At 51.9% G+C, this 24,812-nt stretch overlaps 1 protein-coding gene across 1 annotated transcript in view; it reads right to left on the bottom strand.

Annotated features, from left to right (window-relative positions):
- Positions 1 to 9,795: 9,795 nt before the first annotated feature.
- Positions 9,796 to 24,812, bottom strand: part of LOC119462744 (sodium-coupled monocarboxylate transporter 2-like) — a 76,550-nt gene continuing 61,533 nt past the window's right edge. Inside the window, exons 13-15 of the mRNA XM_037724025.2 lie at positions 24,611 to 24,714; positions 23,793 to 23,890; positions 9,796 to 10,042 (exon numbers count right to left, since the gene is read on the bottom strand). Of these exons, the coding sequence (XP_037579953.2) occupies positions 9,953 to 10,042; positions 23,793 to 23,890; positions 24,611 to 24,714 (292 nt within the window). The 3' untranslated portion in view covers positions 9,796 to 9,952. The remainder of the gene's footprint in view (positions 10,043 to 23,792; positions 23,891 to 24,610; positions 24,715 to 24,812) is intronic.

Raw genomic sequence — 24,812 nt, 5'->3', positions numbered from 1 at the left:
ACAAATACCTGGGCCTAAAGTGCAGAACGCAGCATTCAGAACTGGCATAGGCAAGCGGTGTGATCCGTGTGCAGTATAAGGTTGATTGACCCTGAGATTGATTTAGAACGCAAGTGCATCCGCTTTGCCCACGATTCAAGCGAAGTGTAACTGTTGGCTAGTGACAGTGATGAACTGCAGCAGAACTGATAGTTGGGCGAGTTGGTAAAGCTTGGCTAAAGTTTTCCGTTTTGTTGATGATTTTTTGGTTATTTTTGATGGGAATGAACATGGCTGCAGTGTGGTTAATGTACTAAAAGTGTTTCATGAATGTGGCCTAGGCCTTAAGCTACCCATGAGATTGCTAAAGAAAACGAACTACAGTTTCTAGATTTGTCTATGCGATTGCTACCTGACCACACATGCTGGATGTACAGCCCTAGATCAAAAAAGCCCACATTACAATACAAATCAGGACAGTCGAAGATTGTAAAAAGCGGAATTGCGGTGTCTTGCCTTCGGGCTGCTTTAGAAAAATCCTGTTGCTACCGAATAAAACAAAGCTTTGCCAATCAGGCAACAAGGCTAGCTTCAGTGGGATTCCCGGAACACATTATAGCCAGAGTGGCCGAAAAGGTAATTGAAATAGTAAAGCGTGTACAACCCACATATTCAAGGAACAGGCTTAGCACGAACAAAAAGCGCCTTGCGGTTGTACCTTACGTCCATTGTTTTTCCCATGGGCTAAACAATGTAGCCAGCCGGTATGGCATTGAAGTGGTTTTCAGCGCACCTAACAAGGTGCAAAAACTGTGCCAAGCTATTTCGAAAAAAGTTGCAGTGGCTTAGCTCGGCTATGCCAGGATATACGTAGCGTTAGCAAAGGTTCAGCTGATTATTCTTAGCTTTCCTGGTTGCCTAGATTGTCAAGGATTAGCTTGATTGTCATGCTCACTGCTTCTCCAATGACACACACGCGGTATACGTATTATGTGGCACATGTATTCATTCCTCCTACGCTCAACCGCTAATTGCCAGGCAACTACTTCGGGATCCGATGAGTAAAGCTTCTCCGTTCTTCTGCGCTGTTGAGCAGCATTTGCGCTCTCCTTCTCCATGGCTATACCACACTGGCAAACGCCAGTCAGAAGCGCAGCGGCTCCAGCGCAGTGTCAGACGGCGACTGCACAGCGAGCGAACGCGCGCCGGCGCCGGTGCGTTACCACGGCTACGACGTCACTCCTCTGGAATGCGCAGACCGGCGACGGTGAGTCGCGCGCGGCGGCGGCGGAGTGCGCGAGAGGTGCAGGCTCCGGTGGCTCCGGTGATGCGCAAGCCGTGTGACATCACTGATCCTTGCGCATGCGCAGCACGGCTCTTGATGTGCCACGCGAAACGGGCTTGGCTAGGCCAGTGTAGCTAACGCTACAAAAGTTTGACAATAGGGTAAAAAAATGCAGCTGTGGTCTTAAAGAAGATCAAAAATTCACAAAGTGCCCAATACGTGTTGTGTACCGGCTTCCGTTAACTTGTGGCAACATGTACATAGGACAAACCGGTCGTTGCATAAACACCCGTCTAAAAGAACATGAACGTTCTCTCGGTAAAGAAAATCGTTCACTCTTGTGAAACCACTGTAATCTATGTAATTGTGATCCAGTATTTTTTGACACTGACATTTTGTTTTCAGATAAAAACAAACTAACACGTGAAATAACAGAAGCGTTTCAGATCAAGAAGTGTGCTGAAGAATGCATAAGTCAAGCATCGGTTGCAATTACTGACAAGGAATTTGCTTTTTTGAATACTGGTTGAACCTTTTTTTAATCTGTTTCTGTTTATACTGACGACTCTTGTTGCACACGCTCAGTGAGGATAGCTGGGGTGTTTATGTTCTGTATCTTTCCGAAAATAAACAGTTGTGAGTAAGCGCTCGTGTGTCCCCCTTCACTGTGTCCGTGTCGATTGTGCGGGCTAAATATTTCACTATGAGTGGCAGTTATATTTAAACGTTGGCACTACCGGAGCTCTGTGACCAGAAGTTATCGAAAAATCAATGGTGTTTGTGTCGCAAACCATGCCTCGCAACGCTGACCAATGCTTGACTAAAAGCAGTGGATGAAACAATTGCGCATGAAAGAAGCACTAGACACAGTGCTGGGGCGGTATTCTATAAGAGTCCAATTAGCGGACTGTCCATTTCGGCTGTCGCTGATTGGCTGCTGCTTAACGTGCAGGAAGGTGCCAGCCAGTCACCTTCCTGCACGTGAAGGAGCAGCCAATCAGCGACAGCCGAAATGGACAGTCCGCTAATTGGACTCTTACAGAATACCACCCCTGCTAACAACATAATTCCGCCTCCATTCTATCCTGCGAAGGTGGATGCACAGCGAAGCTGCTGCCGACGTTAGACAACCACCACCACCACAAGCGACGTACGTCAAGTGCGCACGCACGTGTGCGGGAGTATAGCCTACATGCCCATTCCTCTAGGCCCTCCGCCAAGCGCAAGTGCATAATTGAACTAATTCAATTTTCCAAAGTAAATTGCGCCAGAAAATTCGTAGAGTGTGGCTTACACACAAGCTGCAGACATGATAGCTTCGTATTGTAATTTGAATATGCGAGTAAACGTATTTTTGTGGCGGTGAAACTCAGACAATGGCCTTTTCCGGCTGCCGTTTGAGGTCTGTCTGAGTGGCCGCGACCGCTAGGTGGAGGTACGTTTGTTGGACAGTGTTTGCCATAATGTCGATTACGCTCGCAGCACACGCTGTGCGACAGATTCAACGGGCAGAGCGCCCACGCATCAAGGACAGATGCATAGTGTGCACACGTGCGTCACGTGCCCACGCACGTGCGCGGAAGTGGAGCATACATTCTGATTCTCCTAGGCCCTCCGCCAAGACAAAGCGCATAATTAAATTCAATTTTCCAAAGTAAATTGCGTCCGAAAATTCGTAAAGTACAACTTACACACATGCTGCAGGCATGATGGCCTCGGATTGTAATTCGAATGTACAAGAACAACGGTATCGTCACGTGACAATTTCATCTGATGACGTATGTGATGACGTCATCAAGTCAAACGTGACGTCACGCGACAACACCTTCATGAAGTGATGATGTCACCTGATGACGCCATGTTATGCCTCTTTGAGAAGCAGCACACTGTGCGCTTCCCGCTGCTTTTCACTGTCGTCGGGATCGGCCGCCATTTTTGTGTGAGCACCGCGCATGCGGGCACGAAAAATCCCGACCAACTAGAGACTAACAGCTTTGTTGGAAAACATTTATTGCCAGGAAAATCAAAAGCTGGGTGAGGTAGTACAATTCTGGTGGCTAGATGGGTAGATGTGCCGACCGGCTTAGCTCACTGCTTCTCCGCGTCATGGCAGCCGGAGTTGCGCTGCGCTCATGAGCCCTGTCGGGAAGCGCGGGTCGTCTGCTACTCAGTCTGTTGTCATTGCGCGCCTGTTATATTTAACATAATTGGTTTTCACAGTAAAATCTGAATTAAAATGGTTATATTATATTGAGCGAGGGCATAAAAGTATGGTGTTTCTTGTCGCAAGGAGTGATTTTCAAAGGTGGCCATTTATATAGTCGGTGAATACGCAGACGGCATGGTTCACGGCGCTCGCAGTCACGATCGTTCTCCGAGGTTTAGTAATTTACTGCGACTTTAAAGGAGCGAAATCAATACTGTGAGTGATTTTCGTGAATACCACGCCTTTTAGGCTCTGATACAGAGCGAAAGTTTTCCTGCACGGAAGAAAACTAGCCGGAGGGGCACTACTTGGTTAGCGCCGGATCGTAAGAAATGTTTCAAACATGTAAGACACGCGCTGAAGTATCCCTGGTTTCGGTGCCGCGAGACCCCAAACTCTTCGCGAAACATGAGCTTGCACTTGCTGAGAAAATCTTGCAACCACATTAGTCGTGTGCGAGTGGCACTTCGAGGAGCATTTCATTGAGCTTATTGTGAAGATTCGGAGGGTGTACCTGCAGGCTGATAAGTGACCTTGAAGTGTTCCTTCGATGCTACCCGACTCAACGGCTTGCAAATCGAAGAAAATTCCAGCAAGAAGAATAGGCAAGACTTCTACGGGATGCCTGTCGCATTAATGTTTTGTTCATCAAAATGAACAAAATTCCAGATGGGTCATCACACTCGAGGAATGAGCATCGGGCACCATTCAGTCGACTACCTTGTGTCCAGTTGTACCAATGTGACTGCAATGTGACTGGGGATCCAGAGTCATTCCCACCGAAAAATGTCCCATTCGACATTATTAAACACGTCGCCTAAAGCTACGTCAACTACCTTTTTTGGGGACCGCTCCGAGAAAAAAAAAAACTTATCAAGACTGGTCAGCGCAGACTCCCAGTGCTAGTCCAAAGGCAACTGAAAACTATCGCGTGGCACACGTACTTGCGCTTAATAAATGAGAATTAGGCGGCAGTGATAAACTTGTTTTATCGGGTGCAGTGATAAGCCTTAGCAGCGGCACCTTTAGAACGTACTGGTGGACGTTGAAAGCAAAATGGGTCTGACGTTACAAATGTATCATTAGCAACGTCACTTACTCAGACGCCGCAAAAGAAAGGAAAGAAAGCGGAAGACGCTTTGAAAGCAGGTTGTTTTCAAGACTTGATCAGCACCAAAATTGTAAGCCAGCCCGAAACGAGAGAAACAATGCAGGTCTTAATGTGCGTAGTTGTTCTTTTGCGAAGAAAGCAGTCTGCGTAGGCTGAACAAAACTGGTTTTCTTTTACGATACTCACTTCTATGTACATTTATTCCCTTGTGTTTTGTTCGAATTATTAAAGAGTGCACCAATGTGATGCACAATTTTTTATCTAAGGAAAGAAGGAGAAGTGAACAGTACACCAGCTGATTTTCTCCGCAACAAATGAGGCGAATTATATTTTCCTCACCAGATATAGCTTATCCTTCGTAGTGTTCCCGAAAAAAAGTGAAATGACAGATTCACCGCATGTGGTTTGCAGAAATATTGCTGCTTCTTGGCACCGCGAAGCCATCATGTGACATGTTTTCTGTGCTTCATGTACGCCTTTCAATGACCACAAGCTTGTCTAGAAATGAGCATCTCACAACTATTTTGCTGGCGTATCGCTGCAGGTTGCATGCTTCCCGCTTTTGTTGTAGACGCTATTGTGAGAGAACAGCGGCAGCACGAATCTGCACATTCTTGAGAACAGAACGCTTGGCGACTTGGTAACGTCTAGCTGCTGAAAAGAGCGCTGGAGAAGAGTTGAAACTACTGCGAAAAAACAGGACTAGGAACAAAAAAGGAGAGCACAAGATTGCGCTTTCTATGAAGTGAAAATTTTATTGCACAGAAGCGGGTATGCGCCAAGAGCCAGCGCATGGTGTAAAGTCGAAACTACTTTATGGACACAAGTAAGCGACAACTTGTCTAGACAACGAAATTGGTTGTATAACTAAAGCAAATATATGTATACAGGCTACAAAGAAACAATGAAAAAAAAAAAGCCAACAAGCAGTAGACATGCGTTCTTATAGACGACGTACCCAGCTTCAAGGCAAGGCTTTTCTTTTTTCGTTAATAAAACACAGAATTCACCACCGCCACACATAAAGGGTCGCGGTGGGGAACACAGTTCTAAACCTCAGTTCTAAATGTGCGGCCTTTAGCATCCCGTGTTCTCTCTAGTGATATAGTCCTGTTTCGCGCTGTACTTACAAGCACGAACTATTTGCAGCAAGCCTAGCTGTCCGTCCCGCTTACACATAATTTGCAGGTACGAATTTTGGCAGAGCTAAACTGTAGGAACTTGGGCCAGGGAAGCCACCCGTTCCCTTAGGCTATGTGCCAACGTGCAACGCTTTCTGCCTGTCTCGAGCAGCCAAACCACTGGATTGTCAAATAGCATTTCTCGGATTGCCTATGAGAGAAAGAGAGATAAACGTTTATTACCGAACTATAGCGATAGAGAGAAAGAGATCTCCCTTCGCCCTCAGGTGGCCACCTTTTTCATTCCAGGATTCCGTGGGCTCTCGCTGCCGCCCTGGCCTGGCCCACAAACTTTCGCCGCTCATCCTGCCCTGGGCGAGACAGCATGACATCCCACAGTTCTTCCTTGTCCTCTTCTGTCTTCTTCTTGGATTTTTGCCGTCGGCGTCGCCGTCGCCGTCGCCGTCGCCGTCGCCGTCGCCGTGAGGTTCCGTATGACGTCATTTGGAGATGAAATCGTCGCCGCGCGCCGAACGCTGTATGTGCGAGTGAAAGGGCGCGAGGGGCGCGTCTTTCACGGGGAGTGAACGCACGGCGGAGAACAAACGCGCGTTCTGCGCCGTGCTCGCTTAAGGGCTGCAGAAGTAGGCGTCTCTTTTCTCCTTTACAATCACCATGTATGTAGAGCAAACGCGCCTTCTTCATACGCGCGAGAGGCCGTGGGGGAGGGAAGGGAGGCGACGTTTAGCTGCGGCACCAAGTGCCTATTTATATCAGAGGCTCCGGTAACAGTCACCAACGCCGCACGCATTTTGAGCTAACGCGGGCAAAACGCCGATGGCGTCGACAACAGTTCTGCGTGTTGTTGCTACCAAAGCCGCTCACCTTACTTCGTATGACATTGCTGTGTTGCTATCGCATTCATTGCTTCGCCCTTAGGGCGAAACTGTGACATTTTTTTGCAAAGGATGTCCGCTTTGGCACTTGTAGTGACATCATTAGAGTAAATTTTGTACGCCTTTTTTTATTTCGATAGCAATTATATGGACACTCAAAAGCAGATTTCTGCCGTCGGCGTCGCCGTCGCCGTCGCCGTGAGGTTCCGTATAACGTCAATGGAGATGAAATCGTCGCCGCGCGCCGAACGCTGTATGTGCGAGTGAAAGGGGGCGAGGGACGCGCGCTTTCACGGGGAGTGAACGCACGGCGGAGAACAAACGCGCGTTCTGCTGATGATAAGTGGTTCTTGAGGGAAAGGGAAAGGTTGGCGCTATCTTCTGCAGCCCTTGAGGGAGCACGGCTCAGCGCCTGCTCGGTGCTCCCTTAAGGGCTGCAGAAGTAGGCGTCTCTTTCCTCCTCTACAATCACCATATATGTAGAGCAAACGTGCCTTCTTCCGACCAGCGACCACCTGTTCCCGTCGCCTCCCCACCTCCGAGCTCTCCATAGCCTTTTGGAGTTTGTGGAACTGAACGGAATTTCCGCCCATCGCTAAGCGCTCGTCCCTAGCAGGGCACCGCCTCCATCACCAGCCTCCTCCATGATATTCTTTGGATTTTTTCTTTCATCGGCCGTCTTCTGTTCTTACGGGGATCTCGCGGGCCCCGAGAACTCCATTACTAGGGGCGCCTGGTGCCCGGGATGCAGCAAAACATGCAGGGGTATGGAAATTGCGTTGGAGATGTCCTATGCAACAGGATACTGTTAACATAGGGGTTCGTTTGTAATCTTTCTCTAAAATAAATGTCCTTCCCGTTGAGTTTCGGGTGAGGTGTTGGGTACATTTTCGTTCGAGCCTATGGTGCTGTGGAATATTGGTGTATTTCTTCGCGATGTCTACCAGTGTTGTCGCTTTTCCGGTCCCCTCTAGCAGGAAACCCTTACTTGTACGCTCTCGAGCTGCGGTGTCGGCCGCTTCGTTCCGCACCAGGGACTCGTGTTTCCGAATGTCGGCGGAGGTCTCTGGACGGTCTCCTCCTCTTCGGTTAGAGGTTTCGATAAGGATGCTCAAGGCTTTCTTCAAAATTTTTCGTTTTTGGTAATTGCGACGTGCCGCTAGTGAGTCGCTGATTATCCCGGCCAAGTCAGTGCACGTGTACATGAAAAAAAAAAATGGTCGCTCACCCGACTGTAGCTGCAAGCTACATACTATGTAGCTTCCTGTAGCTTCCAGGCCGGGGCTTTCCGATGTAGTACATAGGAAAGCCCCGGCCTAGAGGGGTTTACGGAAAACTTCGCAGTTCAAGAAAGACTATTGCGGGTCGGGGAAACAAACCCAGATTCAACGCCTCTCCGGGCCGATGGCCCTACCATATCAGTTAACGAGGAGGCGAGCAAATCGCAGAATGAGGCTGAATTAATCGACAACTCGAAGAACAGGGACGCTGAATACGGCAAATCATTGTGGTGGAAGCCCGCCGAGGTGGAGAAAGGTTCAAGTAAAATTCGTGGGGATGGACAATCAGCGAAGCTCTTTAGTCTGCATACATGGGCTGCATACATTATGAAATCATACTTTATTTTTCATACGGCACACTTTACGCCGACAGAAGCGCCTCCGTGCTCAGCGCACCTCCCATGCATCTGCCTCAGCTGGTGCTGCAGCCCGCGCCGGCACCTCCGACGGGCGTGACATTATAACCGTAGAAGCGTAGGCCACGTGCATGCACAGGCGCCATCGTCCCACTCGGTACCCTCTCTCGCTACCCGTCGCCATTGCTATAGCGCCGTCGCCACACTCTTTCCTCTTCTCCGCTATCCGTCTCCATTCCTTTCAACGCACCGTGATACGGACGTATGCCGCCCAGAATACCCTTCCTGGGAATGCATGCGGGGGATGCATAGGGGGTTAGAGGTGAGCAGCTTCACTGAAAAAGGAAAAATTGTTGTCCACCCGACTACAGCACGAATTTACGCACGTAGCACTAAGCGACGAAGCTACAGCTAGGTGGATGAGTTTTCGCTCTTATGAGCCGTCCTCCACCTTGGGGGCTTCAGCAAAACTGATTTGTTACGTAATTGTAAATAGTCGAGTGCAAGCCGAAGTGGAGATGTGGTGCCCTAGAAAGGACGCCAGAATGAGAGATGGGCAGCAGCGGAATTTTGACATTTCCACAAAGGCTTCCGACAATGTTGTAGATATTGCTAACCGCATACATAGTGCCTAGCAAGCGACTCCTTTCTAACATTCAAAAAGAAAGAAATGGTTGCAACGCCTTCGAATATAAGCGAAATTCAAATTGGGAACATTTCTTAAGTTTTCAGTGACAAAAACCACTCAGGTAGAGAAGTGAAACTTCCAATGTCCCTACTGCGTCACCGATGCAACAGCCGACCGTGATGAATATGTTCGAGCATGTGCTCGAACATATTCCCTTGTCAACTTGTCTTACTGAGGCCACAGTGCCAGCATTATATCAAACAACGCGAATTTAGCGATAAATCAATCAGTTCAATGCTTTTAATTCAAAAGCGCTGTTGTTGTTTTTATATATATTTGCGACATACACACACATCATGCGGAACAGAACGTCAGTAAGTGTCTAAACCTGGCAGTTTTCTGGGAGTTTGCTGCGCATCCTGCTGGTTCCATGTAAACTGACGTCACGTCTACGCATGTTGCCACAGCCCACACGTTAAGTTAGTTGAATTCTTAGTATCGTTACTAAGTATGCAAAACCCGGTGAATTCCCACATAGTCGTTTTGCTGCGTGCTAAGAGTTGAAAATGTAAGAAGATTCAGTAAAAGAGAACGCAATGGTTCCCACCCTCAGAGTTTTTCAAACACGCACTTCTTTCCCGTTGGTACTAATGGCCGTTGCACCCCCGGGTTCGTCTTACGATAACGTACTAATCATAGTCAGAAGCCAGGCTTATTGTTAGGGTAATAGTTTTTTATTAACTAGCGGAGAGATTGTGCCAGGATCGGCTGGCAGAAAAGCGATGGATAGCCAATATATAGGGACGTCGAATGGCGCAACATAACTGGCGCGACAGCCAAGGAAATACTTTGTCTCGTATTGAAGCGACAGCTGGTGGGAGGGTGGGGTGTCTCTTCATTGTTAATGATTTTCGTTTCGAAATAGTTGGCTTGCGTGATTTTGCGTTTGTAAGCGAGAAATATTGAAACCGCTGAAGGGGAAGCGGATGAAGAGTCTTTATATTATGACTCTATTATGAACGTATGTGCTACATTAAAAAGAAACAATATCACGCGCTTTCGAACACGGTGTATATAGGACGTGCTTGCTTCAACAAACAGTTGTTGCTGGTTGGGCGTCATCGTCCTTCTTTAGCAGTGCTTCATTTGTGGCCGTATAATCGCCAGCGTCAGCTTTTACCTGGAAAGAGATGTAGAAATCAAAATCACGGCTCGTTCCTTCCTAAAAACAAAATATGATTGCAACAACCAGGCTCAAAAGAAAACAGCACTGCTTCTTAGCCCTATCGCTAACAGCATTTGAGCAGGGGATATTTAAGTCGGCGCGCAACCACGCTGAACATATGGTGAACCACGTTGCAGCACTACGTTGGCACAAACTTGCGAAGACACGACACAACGTATGAAAGGGAACAGACGAGAGTCCCATTTTACCTTGCCTTTTACCTAGCGCTACTTCCTTGTCGCGCCGTTTGTACCAATGCATCAGTACCACCAAGATCAATCCTAACAATGCCGGAACACGTGATGTTACACAATCCAAATGCAAAAAGAGCTGCTGACAGAGTCAAGAAACTAGCACTCATTGTTGCGCTATAGCATTTCGTGCCGCCGGCCTACATGGAATATGCTTCATGTGAAGGCAAGTTGTTAGAACGTTTTTTGAAGCGATTAGCATTCCATATCACCTTCAGGGATATTGAGCACATCTATCTATCTATCTATCTATCTATCTATCTATCTATCTATCTATCTATCTATCTATCTATCTATCTATCTATCTATCTATCTATCTATCTATCTATCTATCTATCTATCTATCTATCTATCTATCTATCTATCTATCTATCTATCTATCTATCTATCTATCTATCTATCTATCTATCTATCTATCTATCTATCTATCTATCTATCTATCTATCTATCTATCTATCTATCTATCTTACGTCAATCTACTGACTCAAGTTGTCTACCAAATTGGACCATTAGGTATGTGCTCGTGGTCATGGTGCCGTCACAGTCGATTCATTGCCTTCATTTCACCTTCGTCATCTTACTGTCGTCATGCCGTCGCCATCACGCCTACAACGCCGTCTCAATGGCCCAGTCATCTGATAACTTAGGGTTACTAGGTATCTGCTAACGGTCATGATATGCCGTCGTAGACGTTTCATCGTCGTCATTCCAGATTCGCCTTCCGAATCTCGTCATGCTGTCATTGTCAAGCCATCAGTGTCATACAGCCATCATGCATCCGTTGCCATACCGCCATCGGGATGCCGTCCTGGTTGTTCCAACGTCGTCTCTCCTTGATTCGTCGTCCTATTCTCATCATGCCATCGTTGCCACACCATCATTGTCATACTCTTGTATTCATATCGCTGTACTCATACCATTGTCATGCCATCGTTGTCATTGCGTCGTCGTCATACAGTCTTTGTCATACTGTCGTTTTCATACGTTGTTGTGATGCCGTCGTGGTCGTTCTGTGGGTCGTCATTCTAGCATTGTCAACCAACTACTCGTATCTTCATACCATCGTTCTCACGTCATCGTTATACCACTGTCGTCACGCTGTCGTCTTACGATCTTCAGCACTTCCGAGATTTTATCCCAATTCGGTCATAACGACATCGTCAAACAGCCTTCTTCGTTCAATGAACGTCAATGCTTCGTCGCCATTCTATCGTAATCAAGCTGTCGTCCTTCAATCGCGATTATTCCACCGCTGTTATGCCATCGCCGTCATTGCGCTGTCGTCTGCATTCGTTCTCATACTGCTGTCATCGTGCCATCGTGATCGTCCTGTCGTCGTCGTTCCAGCTTCCTCATCCGGATGTTGTTAGCGATCGTCGTGACTCCGTCACCATAATACAGTATTCGCGATACAATCGTTGTCGTACACTCGTCCTCGGTTCATTTCACCATGTCGCTGTTGTCAACCTGCCATCGTTAAACTACCTTCGTCATTACTCTAGAACAGTAATCTCATTATCGCCGTGCCGCCGCCGTCATACCGCCTTCGTCATTCCATCGGCCTGATTCATTCCCGGTCATTCCATCGTCGTCACTGCGTCCTCGTTAAACAGTCATCGTCTGGTCGCCACGCTCATCTGCAGCATTCGTGATAAACAAACATTCGTTCTCAAACATTTGCCGTCGTGATGCCGTTGGAGTTACTTCATCGTAATTATTATAAATTCGTCATCTGGCTCTCTTCATGCTGTTGTGGTCGCTCCATCATCGTCATAATGTCGCCGTCGTCCCGCTGTCTTCATGCTGTCCCCATGACTGTGTAGCTTTTATGTCATCGCCAATATTACAGAGTTGTCATCGCAATGTGTTCATGCCGTCGTCATACTGCTTTGTTCCTTCGATGTAATTCCTTCGTCGACACTGCGCCGTCCTCATACAGTCGTCGTGCCTTCATGCTTATGCCCGACTTTGGAATGCGGTGTCATAACAAAGTGGGCCGATGCCGGAATGTATATCGCACGTAGCCCAATTTACGAAATTCCCAAAATGGCCATTACAGATTCTAAATACGTGTATCTTTATTTATTTAGTGATTTTATTGATTTAGAAATACTGTTAACCCTCGCTTGAGGTTCATTACAGGGAGGGAGAACATTCTGCATACAGAAGTATACACACACACGTACACACTTATATACGTATACCGGGTGTTTCAGCGAACACTTTCAAAAATTCTTGAAGGTTGCCTGTGGCAGATAGCACAATTATGGTTCATTAACTGGTCCATTCGAAGAGGCGGACATTACTTTCACAATAAATCGAAATGCATAATTGACGAATTAACCAAAATTCACTAATTAAGTTTTGAACTAATAACCTGATGGCCAATATTGTAATTTCCAAATTGTAGCCGTGGAGTTCGCAATGCGGATCCACTTAAAACGAATTCTCCGGATGACACCAGTTTTGAGATATTAATTCCCGAACTTTATGAAGAAATGCATTGGCGTTCCAGTTACTTGCTTAACAAAACGTCGCTTTATGCATTGAAGCACAAAAGTAACTGGAACGCCAATGCATTTCTCCGCAAAGGTGGGGAATTCACATCTCAAAACTGGTGTCATCCTGAGAATTCGTTCCAAGTGGATCCACCTTGCGAACTCCATGGCTACAATTTGTCAATTGTAATATGGGCCACCAGATAATTAGTTCAAAACTTAATTAGTGAACTTTTGTTAATTCGTCGAATATGCATTTCGATTTATTGTGCAAGTAATGTCCGCCTCTTCGAGTGAACCAGCTCATTAACCAGAATTGTGCTATCTGCCACAGGCAAACTTTAAAAATTTTGAAAGTGCTCGCTGAAACGCCCTGTATATAAAAATCGCAGTTTCGCCTGAAAGGCGATGCGTCGATTGCGATAGCAAATTAGTGGACAGCTATACAAAGTAAGGATAGTAGTTTTATCATCCCTATAAACATGTAAACATAGGCATACTAACTAAATTCACAAGCATGGTGTCGCGCGCGCACAAGCAAACATCAACGCATCTCACTCAATGACCGCGGAAACTGGCTATCAAAACGCTGGAGTGAGTCAGCGCAGAAGCGAGCGAATCGATCTTCGTGCCGGCCCTCGTATCAACGCGATCTTAGCCGAGAAAACACAGAAAGGGGGTACTGTACATCGCCGTAGATGATGCGCCGCGTGCGCACGTCGACGACGAGCCCTTTCCCGAGCGCGTTCATTCTGGATGAATTTCCATAAAATTGTTTCAAAATTAAATCTGTCCGTTACGTAAAACAGTGAATGACTCATACCCCTTGCTCATACCCCCTATATCCGCCATGGTTCGCCAGCCGTAGTCATCACGGATCGCAGCACAGCCTTTACAGCACAGTTTGTGCACGAAGTCATCCAACTAAGTGATACTGCGCACCGAAAAGTTACTGCGTACCATCCGCAAACCAACGGCCTAACCAAGCGCTTAAACAAGACAACTGCTGACATGCTATCCATGTACGTCGCTGATGACCATAAGAACTGGGACGATGTGTTTCCCTACATCACCTTCGCTTATAATACTGCGCCTCAGGAAACCACGGATTCAACCGTTTTCGCGCGCTGAACGGACGCGAAGTTACCGCCACGTTGGATGCAATGGTATTGCCTAACACATGCATAACTGCTCTCCCGGATGTGGAGTCCTTCGCCGAACGGCCAGAAGAAGCTCGTCAGCTTGCGCGACTGCGTATTCAGTGTAAGCAAAATTATGATGCCCACCGTTACAACCTTCGCCACAGAGAGGTACTGCACAGCCCTGGCGATCACGTCTGGGTGTGGAGTCTCATACGTCTACGAGGCCGCTCCGAAAAAGTCCTGCGCTGTTACTTTCGTCGATAGGTAGTTTTGCAACGCCTAAACGATGTCAACTACAAAGTGATCCCCGCAGACTCTTCACGGCGCTCCCACCGTAAGCCGGTGCCCGAAATCGTGCAGGAAGTTTGGATGAAGCCCTATTACTCACAATAACTTACCTGTTCTGTACTCTCGTATTGACGCTACTTATGTGCTTCTTTCCATGCGTTATTTTTTGACAGCGGAGCTGTTTAAGCCGGCCGTAATGTGCACCGCCTGCCACTGCGTTGGCTAGCAACCACCTCACGGAGCGTCGCGCGCTATGCTCGGGAGAAAGAAAGAGAAAATGAGAGCGAGAGAGATAGAGAGAGAGAGAGAGAAACAAAACTGTAGCAGTACCAACGAGGCAACGCGCAGAGGCGCTGCCGACGCCATCCGCGCTTCTCCGTCTCCCCGCATTAGCGCCGAAGGCTCGCGGTGTACGTGCCTGCTTTTCTGTGTCCCCAAACAGAAACAAAAGATTTAAAATAAAATGGGGAAGGCCCGCACCACCAGATAGGTACAGCAGGCGTGAGTGCCAATAGTAAAATAAATAAGAAGGGGATTCATCAGCATCCCAAAGGAATTTGAAAGAAAAGCCAATCATTAAAGGAAAAAAAATATGTGGTTTTACGTGCCAAAACCACGATATGATTATAAGGCACGCCGTAGTGGGGGACTCCGGAATTTGGACCACCTGGGGTTCTTTAACGTGCACCAAAATCTAAGTACACGGGTGTGTTCGCATTTCGCCGCCATTGAAATGCGGCTGCCGTAATTATTAAAGGAAAGAGCGGAGGGAAGCCTGAAATGCCTGCACAAACAGGCATACGCCTTTGAAGCTGGTGTAAGAGGCGTCACCAAATCTAGGAGTTGGCTCCTATAGAATAAGTGGTTAAGAAGGCACCGGCAGCGCTGAAGCTGAAGCAGGGAACCTAACAGCCTCCCAGGGCCACCCACCCGCCGCCCCGGCATGCGCGTAGTTTTATTGAAAACTTGACGGCTGGTGGTCATCCGTGCGCCCTTCGGCACGCTGCGATTGGACAGAATACAGGTGTGGGCAGGTGCCGCCAGCTCCGCCAAGCAGGATGACCACCCGGGACTCCGACAGAGAATGGCCAGGCAGGTGTTTACGGGGCCGCATGCTGCAAGTAAGTCTATACATGAAATGTATGAGTACAAGAACAGCAAGGGGACGAGGGGAAGAACGAAGATGAAGCATGCAGTTTGAGCCGTCTAGCACGGGGAAACCCCGCCATGGTTTGTTTAAGCAGTGTAGATGACAAGAACCAAACATGCAAAAGTAACGTGAGGCGGTGGAAAGAGATAAAAGCGAGAGGAATTAGTGGGCGTCAGGGCATAAGGAAGGGTTGGCAGAAGGTAAGGGCGGAACAGAACGAACAGCGAGATGCGCAAGTTGCAGGAGCAGGGCACGCGTTTCCCCTAGAATTAAGCAAGGCGGGGTACGTGTCAGGCGTTAACGAATCAACATGAGCAGCGGTGCGCAATTGATCAACAATGGGTGCAGTGCGTGGGCGTGACAAGAAGTAGTGCGACGTATCGTCACAAGCCACACCCCACATGCACAGATTAGAGGTGCGAAGGTTGAACTGATGGAGATATTAAAGGAAGTGGCCCTGCCCCGCGAGGAGAAGGCCAAGTACGCGATTAGGGGGGAACCAGCCTCGAATAGCATGGACGCTGTTTATCCAGCAATAGAGGCACGTGATTTCGCCCTCGCGCTGCCAGTAACTATGCCACTGGTTCCTCGCAATTCGGTAGAAACTCGAGCGAACCGATTTTAGTGAAGCAAGGCTTTCCCAAAGTGCATCCGTGGCGGCCGCGGACAAAGCAGCCGAGTCTGCAAGTTCATTGCCAACTACTCCCCTATGACCGGGAACGTGGTAAAGAAGTACCTGACGCCCAGCGAGAGCTAGCGAAAGAAGTGCGCGCTTACATTGCCAAATGCGTGTGTCCACATCTGGGAGATGTGAGAGCACGGTCAGCAGTGAGAGACAGTCAGTGTACAGGCGCACCTGAGAGGTGGCCTGCAGGGCAGCAATAAAGAGAAGCACCTCGGTAAAGGCGACGGCCTCAGCACTGTATGCGCTCGACGCACTGATCGCTTGAATTATCAGCAGGCAATGCCGTCTCCCGTTCCCAGCGAGTTCGACAGCGGTGGAACTGGCGGGGCTGCACATGGTTGCTGACCTCCTGGCTGAGGACCCACCTGCACAGTCGGTCGCTGGGCTATGCGACAGTAAACCGGCGCTGCAGACCCTTTCCAACTGCCATCGAGTTGGACTGACGGGGTCCCTCTTCGCCTCGAAGTTCTCGACACTCGCCTCCTTCAGATTGTCCGTCTCCTTTCACTGGCTGCCCTCCCATGTGGGCATAGCTGGTAACGAGGAGGCGGACACCCTCGTCAAAGCTGCCCACCACCCAGGAGTCACATTCACTCGAGCAGTGGCGGCTTCAGACTACTCGAGGCCACGACTGAAGCAGCTTCTACTGGCGATCCACCCCAACCAGAGGGTGGCAAATGGCAAGGGACCCAAGCTGCTCCCCGAGCCTGGCTTCACCAGGCGAGACAGGGCCACCCTGCTGCGACTCCGGACTGGCTGCATATGGACAGCAGCCAGGCTTCATGCCAAAGGCCGAAACGCCGCCCCCTCGTGCCGACGATGTGGCGACCCCGAGACCCTCGAACACCTCCTCTGCGCCTATCCAGCCCTAGCACAGGAACGTTCGAAGGTCATCCGAGCCTATAGACTACAGGGACTTCTTGCTGACTTACTCACCAACCTGCTGTTCCCATCCCGCTCCCATCTCCCAGCACTACACAACCTCGTGGAGTTCGGGAGGCGAGTGGGATAGCAGCATACCGCTGATCGTACCTGCCCTTGCCGGTTCCTGTCGCCTGTGCTGCCTACCCATGTGCGGACGAGCGCCCTGGACTCTCTTCTCTTTCCTCTTTATCTCCTACTCCCCTCTGCCCTACGACACCACGCCGTGCTCCCTGATGGGCTGCAGAATTAAGTGCCTCTTACTTATGCATAATAAACACCACTAGTAGTTGATCACTTGAAGTAGACGCACCACGGCGAGACGACCGCCTGGTCCGAACACGACGAACCCCGCTTCCACCGCCGCGCTCGTAAAGGCACCGTCAGTGTAAACATGGTAGTCGGGAGCGGCAGAGATACGAGCGGCCTCAGAAGGGGAGAGGCGCGCGAACGGAAAACGGCATATCTCCGCTGTCGCGGGTGGCTGGCGCGCACCGTGTCAGAGTGAACTTCCGACTCAACATTGTCCCGGTTGATGCTGCCACCGACGCTCCACTGGGGCCGCTCCTCGCTGTCACGGAAATATGTGGCGTCCCGGTTCGCGCGACGACGGCCCCGGCCGAGTCCTGCACGGGATACGTCTTCGGCGTCGACCGCAACCTCAGCGATGACATCCTGCTGGTGAACATCGAGTCGGGTGTTGCGGTGCTTGGGTGCTTCCGTGCGGGCAGAAACATTGTCCTCCGCTTCGCGGGCAGGAAGCTACCTGCTGAGGTCGCACAGTTTAAGGTGCGCCGGTCTGTGCTCCGAAAGCGTCCGCGTCCTAGGCAGTGCCACCACTGTGGCGCCTACGGCCATGTAGCCGCGACCTGCACCTCGGAACAACGTTGCCTTCGTCGTGGGGGCGCCCACAAAACGTCCGGCTGCACGGCCAAACAAGCCACCTGCCTGAACTGCGGCGGCCCTCACGCGGTGACAGAGCCGCACTGCCCCAGGTCGCTGAGGAAGGTCGCTGAGAACCTCGCCTCGTCTGAGCTGCCCATATCTCGCCGACAAGCTACCGTCCTAGTCCGCACCACAGGACAACGCACCACACAGGGGCCGCAACAACTCACCGCCTCCCGTGTCCCGTCCCGAGTGCAACCTGGCCGGAGCTACGCCGACGCTGCAGGCGACCGCCCGGCGAGGCCGCCCGTCGAGGGCAACACGTCGACGCCTGCGCCCCGATAGCCCTCGGCGTCTCCCGACTCACGCGACGCCGTCATCGCGCTGTTGACTGCCGCGCTCGCGTTCGCGACAGAGTTTTTGCCGCAGGACTGCCCCGCACGCCCACTGTGCGCGGCCGCCCTTGCCGCTCAACGAACACTGGCCAACCATGGCAGTTAGACCTCAGGGTGCCTCTCGGCCGCGCATATTGCGGTGCACCTGTAACTCCCTGCGCCGCCGACACGCTGAGCTCGCAGAGCACCTTCCTCTGTACGACTACGATGTCCTCGCTGTACGGGAAACGTACGCGCGTGCAGAGGAGGTCTCGCTGCCGGGCTACATCGGCTACAGCAGTGCGTCGGACTGTGCCATGCCTGAGTGTGACGCTGCACCGTGCTCCGATGACGCGCATCCGCCTGGCCGCCCCCGCGTTGCCGTCTACGTGCGAGCCGCCCTTCCTCATGCGCGAGTCCCCACGGACCACCTGTGCAACGCGATGATCGATTGCGTGGCCGTCACTGTGCGCGTGCGCGGCACCAACGCCTCGGTGGCCAGTGTTTACGTTCGCGCGGGCGCCCGTCGCGCCTACTACTCGCTTGTTGTGCGCCTCACCGCGTTGCTCTCGCCCGACACCGTTGTGTGCGGCGACTTCAACGTCCACCACCGTGACTGGGGCAGTGCCAGGAGCAATGCGCGAGGAGGGGAATTGTCGTCTGCCATCGCGGCTGCGGGCCTCACCGTCCTCAACAGTCGGGAAGCGACGTTCGTGCGCCGGGACGGAGTCGCCACAGTGATCGATCTGGCGCTTGTCTCGGAGCGCTGCTGTTACTCCTGGCAGCGTGCTCCGGACACCGCCAGATCGGATCACTACCCGATCACCCTGTGCCCCACCAGGCCAAGTCGCGGAGCCACGCGCGTGTACGCTGTCGTGCGGTGGCCGCTTTTCCGCGAGATGTGTGCGAAACCGTCGCGCTAGTGATTACTTCGCGCACATCGCGGAGTGCGGGGGCCGTGCCACGACACGCGTGATCGTCCCCGCCGGCACGACCTGCCCTGACATCAAGTTGCTGAACGTCCGCGCGGCTCGCCGACGGGCTCAGTGACGCGCGGTCCGCTACGGTGCCGCCGCGGACTGGACTACATACAACCGTCTTGACGCGGTCTGCAGGCGACACGCGAAGCAAGCTGCGCTGACGTAGCTGGGCGGGCCTCTGCTCGTCGCTCGCAAAACCCCGCAACCAACACCGCGGCTGGCGCGTCCTGAGTGCGCTGCTGAACCCCAGGACACCACGGTTCCCAGTGCTCGCCATCGCTGTGGCGCACGGCAACAGCGAGCGACAGCTGGCGGACGCCTTTGCTGCTGCCGCCACCGCTCCGCTCCTTGGTGTGCCTGCGGTCGCACTGCGGGCGCTCTACGTGGCTGTGTTCGTGCGGGGTGGAGATCAGTCGACCCACGCGCAGGCAATCACAAGTTTGTGCGAGGAAGACTTCACCTTTCACGAGCTGCAGCGCGTGCTGTGCCTCGGACGGCGCCGCAGTGCGCCCGGGCAGGACGGAGTCACCCACCAAATGCTGCGCAACCTGGACGAAGATAAGCGACACCTCCTGCTCGACGCATTCAACGGTGTCCTTCGCAGCGGGTGCCTCCCGGAGTCCTGGCGTTCCACGCTCGTGGTGCCAATGCGGAAGAGAGAGTGGCAAGCCGCCTCGCAGCCTCGCATCGTACAGGCCCGTCTCTCTAACGTCATTCCCTGTCAAGAGGATGGAGGCGACGGCCCTGTCGAGGCTCCAATCGATTGCGGACATCCGCGGTGTTTTTCCGCCTGAACAGTGTGGGTTCCGCACGCACCGCTCCACGGCCGACTGCCTTGCCGCCGTTGTGGGCACGCTGGAGCAGGCAAGTCGCGATGGTCACGCCACGTACCTGCTGCTCTTGGACGTCCAGAGCGCGTTCGACTCCCTGCCCCATGACACCGTCATCTCGGCTGTGCGTACTCTTGGTGTGGAAGGCAGGCTTCTGGCGTATATACGTGACGGCCTTCCTAACCGACAGGTCGTCCGTTGTTCGGGTTGTTCAGTGACGTGCGGTGTGCCTCAGGGGAGTGTGTTGAGCCCCTTTCTGTTCAACCCCGCACTCGCGCCCATCAGCGAGTGCGTGCTCAGCACTGGGCACCTCCCTGTGCGTGCCGTTGTCTACGCGGACGACCTGGCACTCTTCGTCCGTGGCCCGCCGGCGGCGATGGCGCGGATGCGTGTGCAGCTCCAGGCGGCGGCGGATGCGGTCGGCGACTTCCTGCAGGCCATTGGCCTGCGCTTGTCGGCGGCAAACTCGGAGGCCATCATGGTCCATCCACGCGCTGCTGCCCGGCGCCACACTGGTTGCGTGGTCGTCGACGGTGTCCCCCTTCCCTGGCGGCTGATGGTGCGCTACCTCGGGCTCACCATCGACCATCGCCTGACATGGTTCCCCGCCGTGAAGAGGCTTCGCGCTGCCATGCGGCAAGTTGAGGGCGCGGTGCGCGCGCTCCTCGCGCGTGGTGACGGCTGCCCCCCCCCCTCGTTCGCGGTTGGCATGTACGGTGCAGTACGGGAGCGCTGTCCAGGGTGTACGCGCTCCCACTGTGCAACCTGCGACCGCATCTGTGGCGGCGCATCGACGGCGACCACCGACGAGTGCTTCGTATGTGCCACGGCCTTCCCGGTGCTTCCCGTGTCGCAGAGACGCTCGTGGAAACCGGCGGCTGGCCCGTCTCCCTCACTGCCGATCTGCGCGCCCTTGGCCACTTGGAGCGCCTCTCCCGTGCCCCCGGTGCCGGCCCCATGCTGTCATACCTGCGCGAGCTGCCCAAGTCGCGTGTGGGGAACTCCTCGAGCTCTTCGACAGCCTGGTGGTCGACGCCCCGGCCTCCCCTGCAGCCTGGCCGCCACCAAACCAGCCTGTGCCGTTGCAGGTGTGCCTCGACCTGCCGGGCGTCCGCTCCAAGCACCGCATGCCTCGTTGCGTTGTGGTGCAGGAGGCTGCTGCTCGGATACACAATGACCTGGTGGGGAGGGCACACCTGTACACTGACGGTTCTGTCCGCCAGGACGGTTCCGCGGCCGCCGCCTCCGTTGTGCCGCACCTCGATGTCGCGGGACAGTGCCGCCTGTCCTACCGAGCTTCCTCGACCACAGCAGAGCTTGTGGGACTCCATCTGGCGGCCGACATCCTCGAAGAGTCGCCGTTCCTGAACCGAGTGTCGATTCTTTGCGACTCGAGGTTCGCATTGCGCCAGCCTGCAGGCTGCATGCTCTGCAGCAACAAGGGTGCAACCTGTGCCTCCAGTGGATACCGTCGCACGTCGGCGTCGCCGGGAACGAGGCAGCTGACGACCTGGCAAACTCGCCCATGATCCCCTATCCCCGCTGTCCACGCGAGTCAACTCGTTCGACGTGGCGCGGCTTCACTTCAAACAGGAGCTCGCGCTGCGCCACCCCGACAGCCGCGTCGCGCGTGGTCGCCCGCCACGCCTGCTTCCGGAATCCGGCTTCACAAGGAGAGAGCGAGCCATCTTCCTCGCAACTCCGGACCGGTTCCATCTGGCCCGCCGAGCGCAAGCACCGCCTCCGCGGAGCCTCCTCGACCCTCCTCTGTCAGGACTGCGGCGCTGTCGAGACGCTGCAACACCTGATGTGCGAGTGCAGTGCTTTGTCGACAGCGCGGGCTACTCTTGCCCGCGTTTACCGCACGCAGAACCTACCCTGCTTGACGGTGGAGGACGTCTTGCACCCCTCGGGCTGCACATCGAGCCACGGAAACTCTTCCGCGCACTGCTGAACTTTGCCGACGACGTGGGTTTGGTCGACCGCCTGTAGGCCTCGCCTGTGGGCTCCCGGCGGCTCTCTCGGGGCCGCCCGAGGTGCTGCGTTGGTGTTGGGGTCCGGCGGGTGTCTCTCGGCGGCTACGTCCTTCCTCTGTTTTTTTTGTTTTTTGTTTTCATGCGGCCTGTGCTGCCGGGCGGCGTGTTCTCTCTCCGACAGCGTGCGACGTAGCCCCACGCACCTGCGGCGCCTTAGATGATGCTACTGCTGCTTCCGCTCCTGTGCCTGCGACCTCTTTCCCTTCTCTTATCTCTGAGTCCCCATCCTCCTGTGCAGCGCGGTTGAGGTGTCATCTATTGAGAGACAGTTATCGCGCTGCACTTTAACCCAATCTTTCACCCTTTCCAACTATAATCTCTCTTATCTCCCGTGGATGGCGCGAACAAGGGTCAAACGGGCGTTCAATATTGTGCGGGTGAAAGGTGTCAATGCCATAGTGAGTGATCTGACGGAGCGTGAAGAGCGAGAACTCAGGGTATAATCTGTCCAACTCCACTGGGAGTGGCGGTGGTAATTCAGGGAAACGCACCAAAGGGCGACGTTGCCGTTTAGCGACGCATGAGGCCGATGACTCATTGCAGCCTGGAGACTAATTGCTCATCCATCAGTCCCAGATGACACTCCCCGGCCGCCAGAACCGACAAGCGTGAAGAGCACTTGATAGCTTCCCGTCTGTATACGAGGCCTCCTTTGTCCCGAAGGACCGCAGATACAACACTCCCGAGGAAGGGAAACTCTGGGGCGGTAAACCCGCCCCGGGTAGGTTGACATCGGCCATACCCGGCTAGCGGGTATGAGCCATTGGTAGCATAAGAGCCCGCACCCAGCCTAGGCGAAAGGTCATAAAAAAATAACCACCTTTATCCCCAACTGATGCGTCGATTGGAGTCACGACACCTTTAAAGAGAACCCCGGAGCAAAACTTTGGAAACTAGAGTTGAAAATAACTGACCTTTCGCCGATATAACAGGAGCGCAGAGCACAGGAGCAGACCATGACTGCAGGTTGGTTCCCCTGACTGACCATGAGCCATTCGCGATCAAAATGGGAAGCTTTGAGCCGTCGTCGGCAAGCGGCGTCTGAACACCCCGCGGATGTCGCCCGGCGAACTGCTTCACTGGAGAGGGTCCGGAATGCCAAGCGCGCAAAGCTAGCGTCGGAGACTGGAAGAGCGAGCCGTTCGGCTCGCACAACGCCGGAAGCGGCACCACAACGTTGCTTAAGCTAATCAAAGGTTAACCAAGTGACACGAAAACTTAACCTAGCTAAACCAAGCTTTCTCTTTGCACATCCAGGGTTAGCTGAGCTAAGCTGCAGCCATTTTTTTTCCATTTGGCTTCCTTTAAATTTTTTGTGACCTGACTCAATTGTGTTTTAGCATCGGACGACGCATTTTCAGGGGAGGGAATATTGCCACGCGTGTTTTACATGTTCATTCTATAATCATCATCATCAGATCGGGCGCCCACTTTCGGACTGGGGGGAGGTACGACGTGAACGACGTTGGTTGGTTGGTTGTAGTGGCCGCTTCAGTAGAGGGGCTGTTCGCTGCCCGTGGACTTCTCTCGCCTTTCCACTCGCGGCAATATTCTGTATTCCAAGCAATATATGTGAAATATCAAAACTTCAAGTATAAATACTGGAAGTGAAATATAGGCGCAAGGAAAAAAATAGTAGTAGACTGAGACGCGTAAGAAACTGACCTGTTGTTCGTCGCATTCCATAATTCCTAGTTTTCTCCACATTTTTACAAACCAGCTGTTTAGAAGATTCGAATGTGCTCGACGCTGCCGGTTCTCACCTGCAAAGCGAGAGGTAACCAAACTGGTTAGCTGTCAAGACTTCGTTCTTTCCTCTAGCGAATAGTCGTTATTCTCTTCAACAAAAATCGCGCATTTGGCCAAAATAGACACAGTATTCCTCTATAAAGAAATTATTTAGTCAAGCATTAGCGCACTTCTATAGCTAGAAAAAATACATCGAATTTTCATTTGTTTGAATTATACAAGACCTAATGAGCTATTTAGACTCGAGAAGGGTTTCAAGCATGATACATATTTTGCGCAATACGAAACTGTCATAAAACGCAGAAAGCATGGTGTCAGCACAATTACATTCACGCCAAGATTCGTTTCAATGTTAAAGAGTTGTATGGTTTTTTTTGTTTCCTTTCATGACGGTTTCAAAATCAGTATAGAGGCTACTCTATATTTATATTAGTTTGTATCTAATGTCGAATAAAATAAAGAGCTAGCCCCTCATGTGAGCATAAAGATAAGTATAAGATCAAAAAGCAGTCCCTAGCTTGAAGGAACTTTTTGCCGATCGCCGAAGCAGTTACTCTAATTCCGTACAATGATCGGTAGGGACAATTGCATTCTTGGCCTTCTCAGGAAGCGCACCTGAGGAAGCATGTGCGCGCACCGCTTATTTTGCAAGTTGAGAGCCGTGTTCAAGTTAGGTGAACAGTGAACGCACGCAAGGTATCTCACTTAGTTGAATATGGCAGTATGGTTCATACCTGCTGCAAAGCTTATCAAGATTCCTAGGACAACTGTGGCCACGGTACTTAATGAGCTGCTCCAGAAAGGTGAAACCTGGAACAAAACTGTGCCATCGTGTGACCTGCATGGATCAAAAGAATATAACGGCACGTTTCTGAGGCATGTAGGGTAATCTGTGCCAAAACAATTGAAATGGCTAACCATAGACGGTATCTTATT

Source organism: Dermacentor silvarum, chromosome 8 (assembly GCF_013339745.2).
Source record: "Dermacentor silvarum isolate Dsil-2018 chromosome 8, BIME_Dsil_1.4, whole genome shotgun sequence".
NCBI classification, from domain to species: domain Eukaryota; kingdom Metazoa; phylum Arthropoda; class Arachnida; order Ixodida; family Ixodidae; genus Dermacentor; species Dermacentor silvarum.
This window is presented reverse-complemented; position numbering and strand designations above follow the sequence as displayed.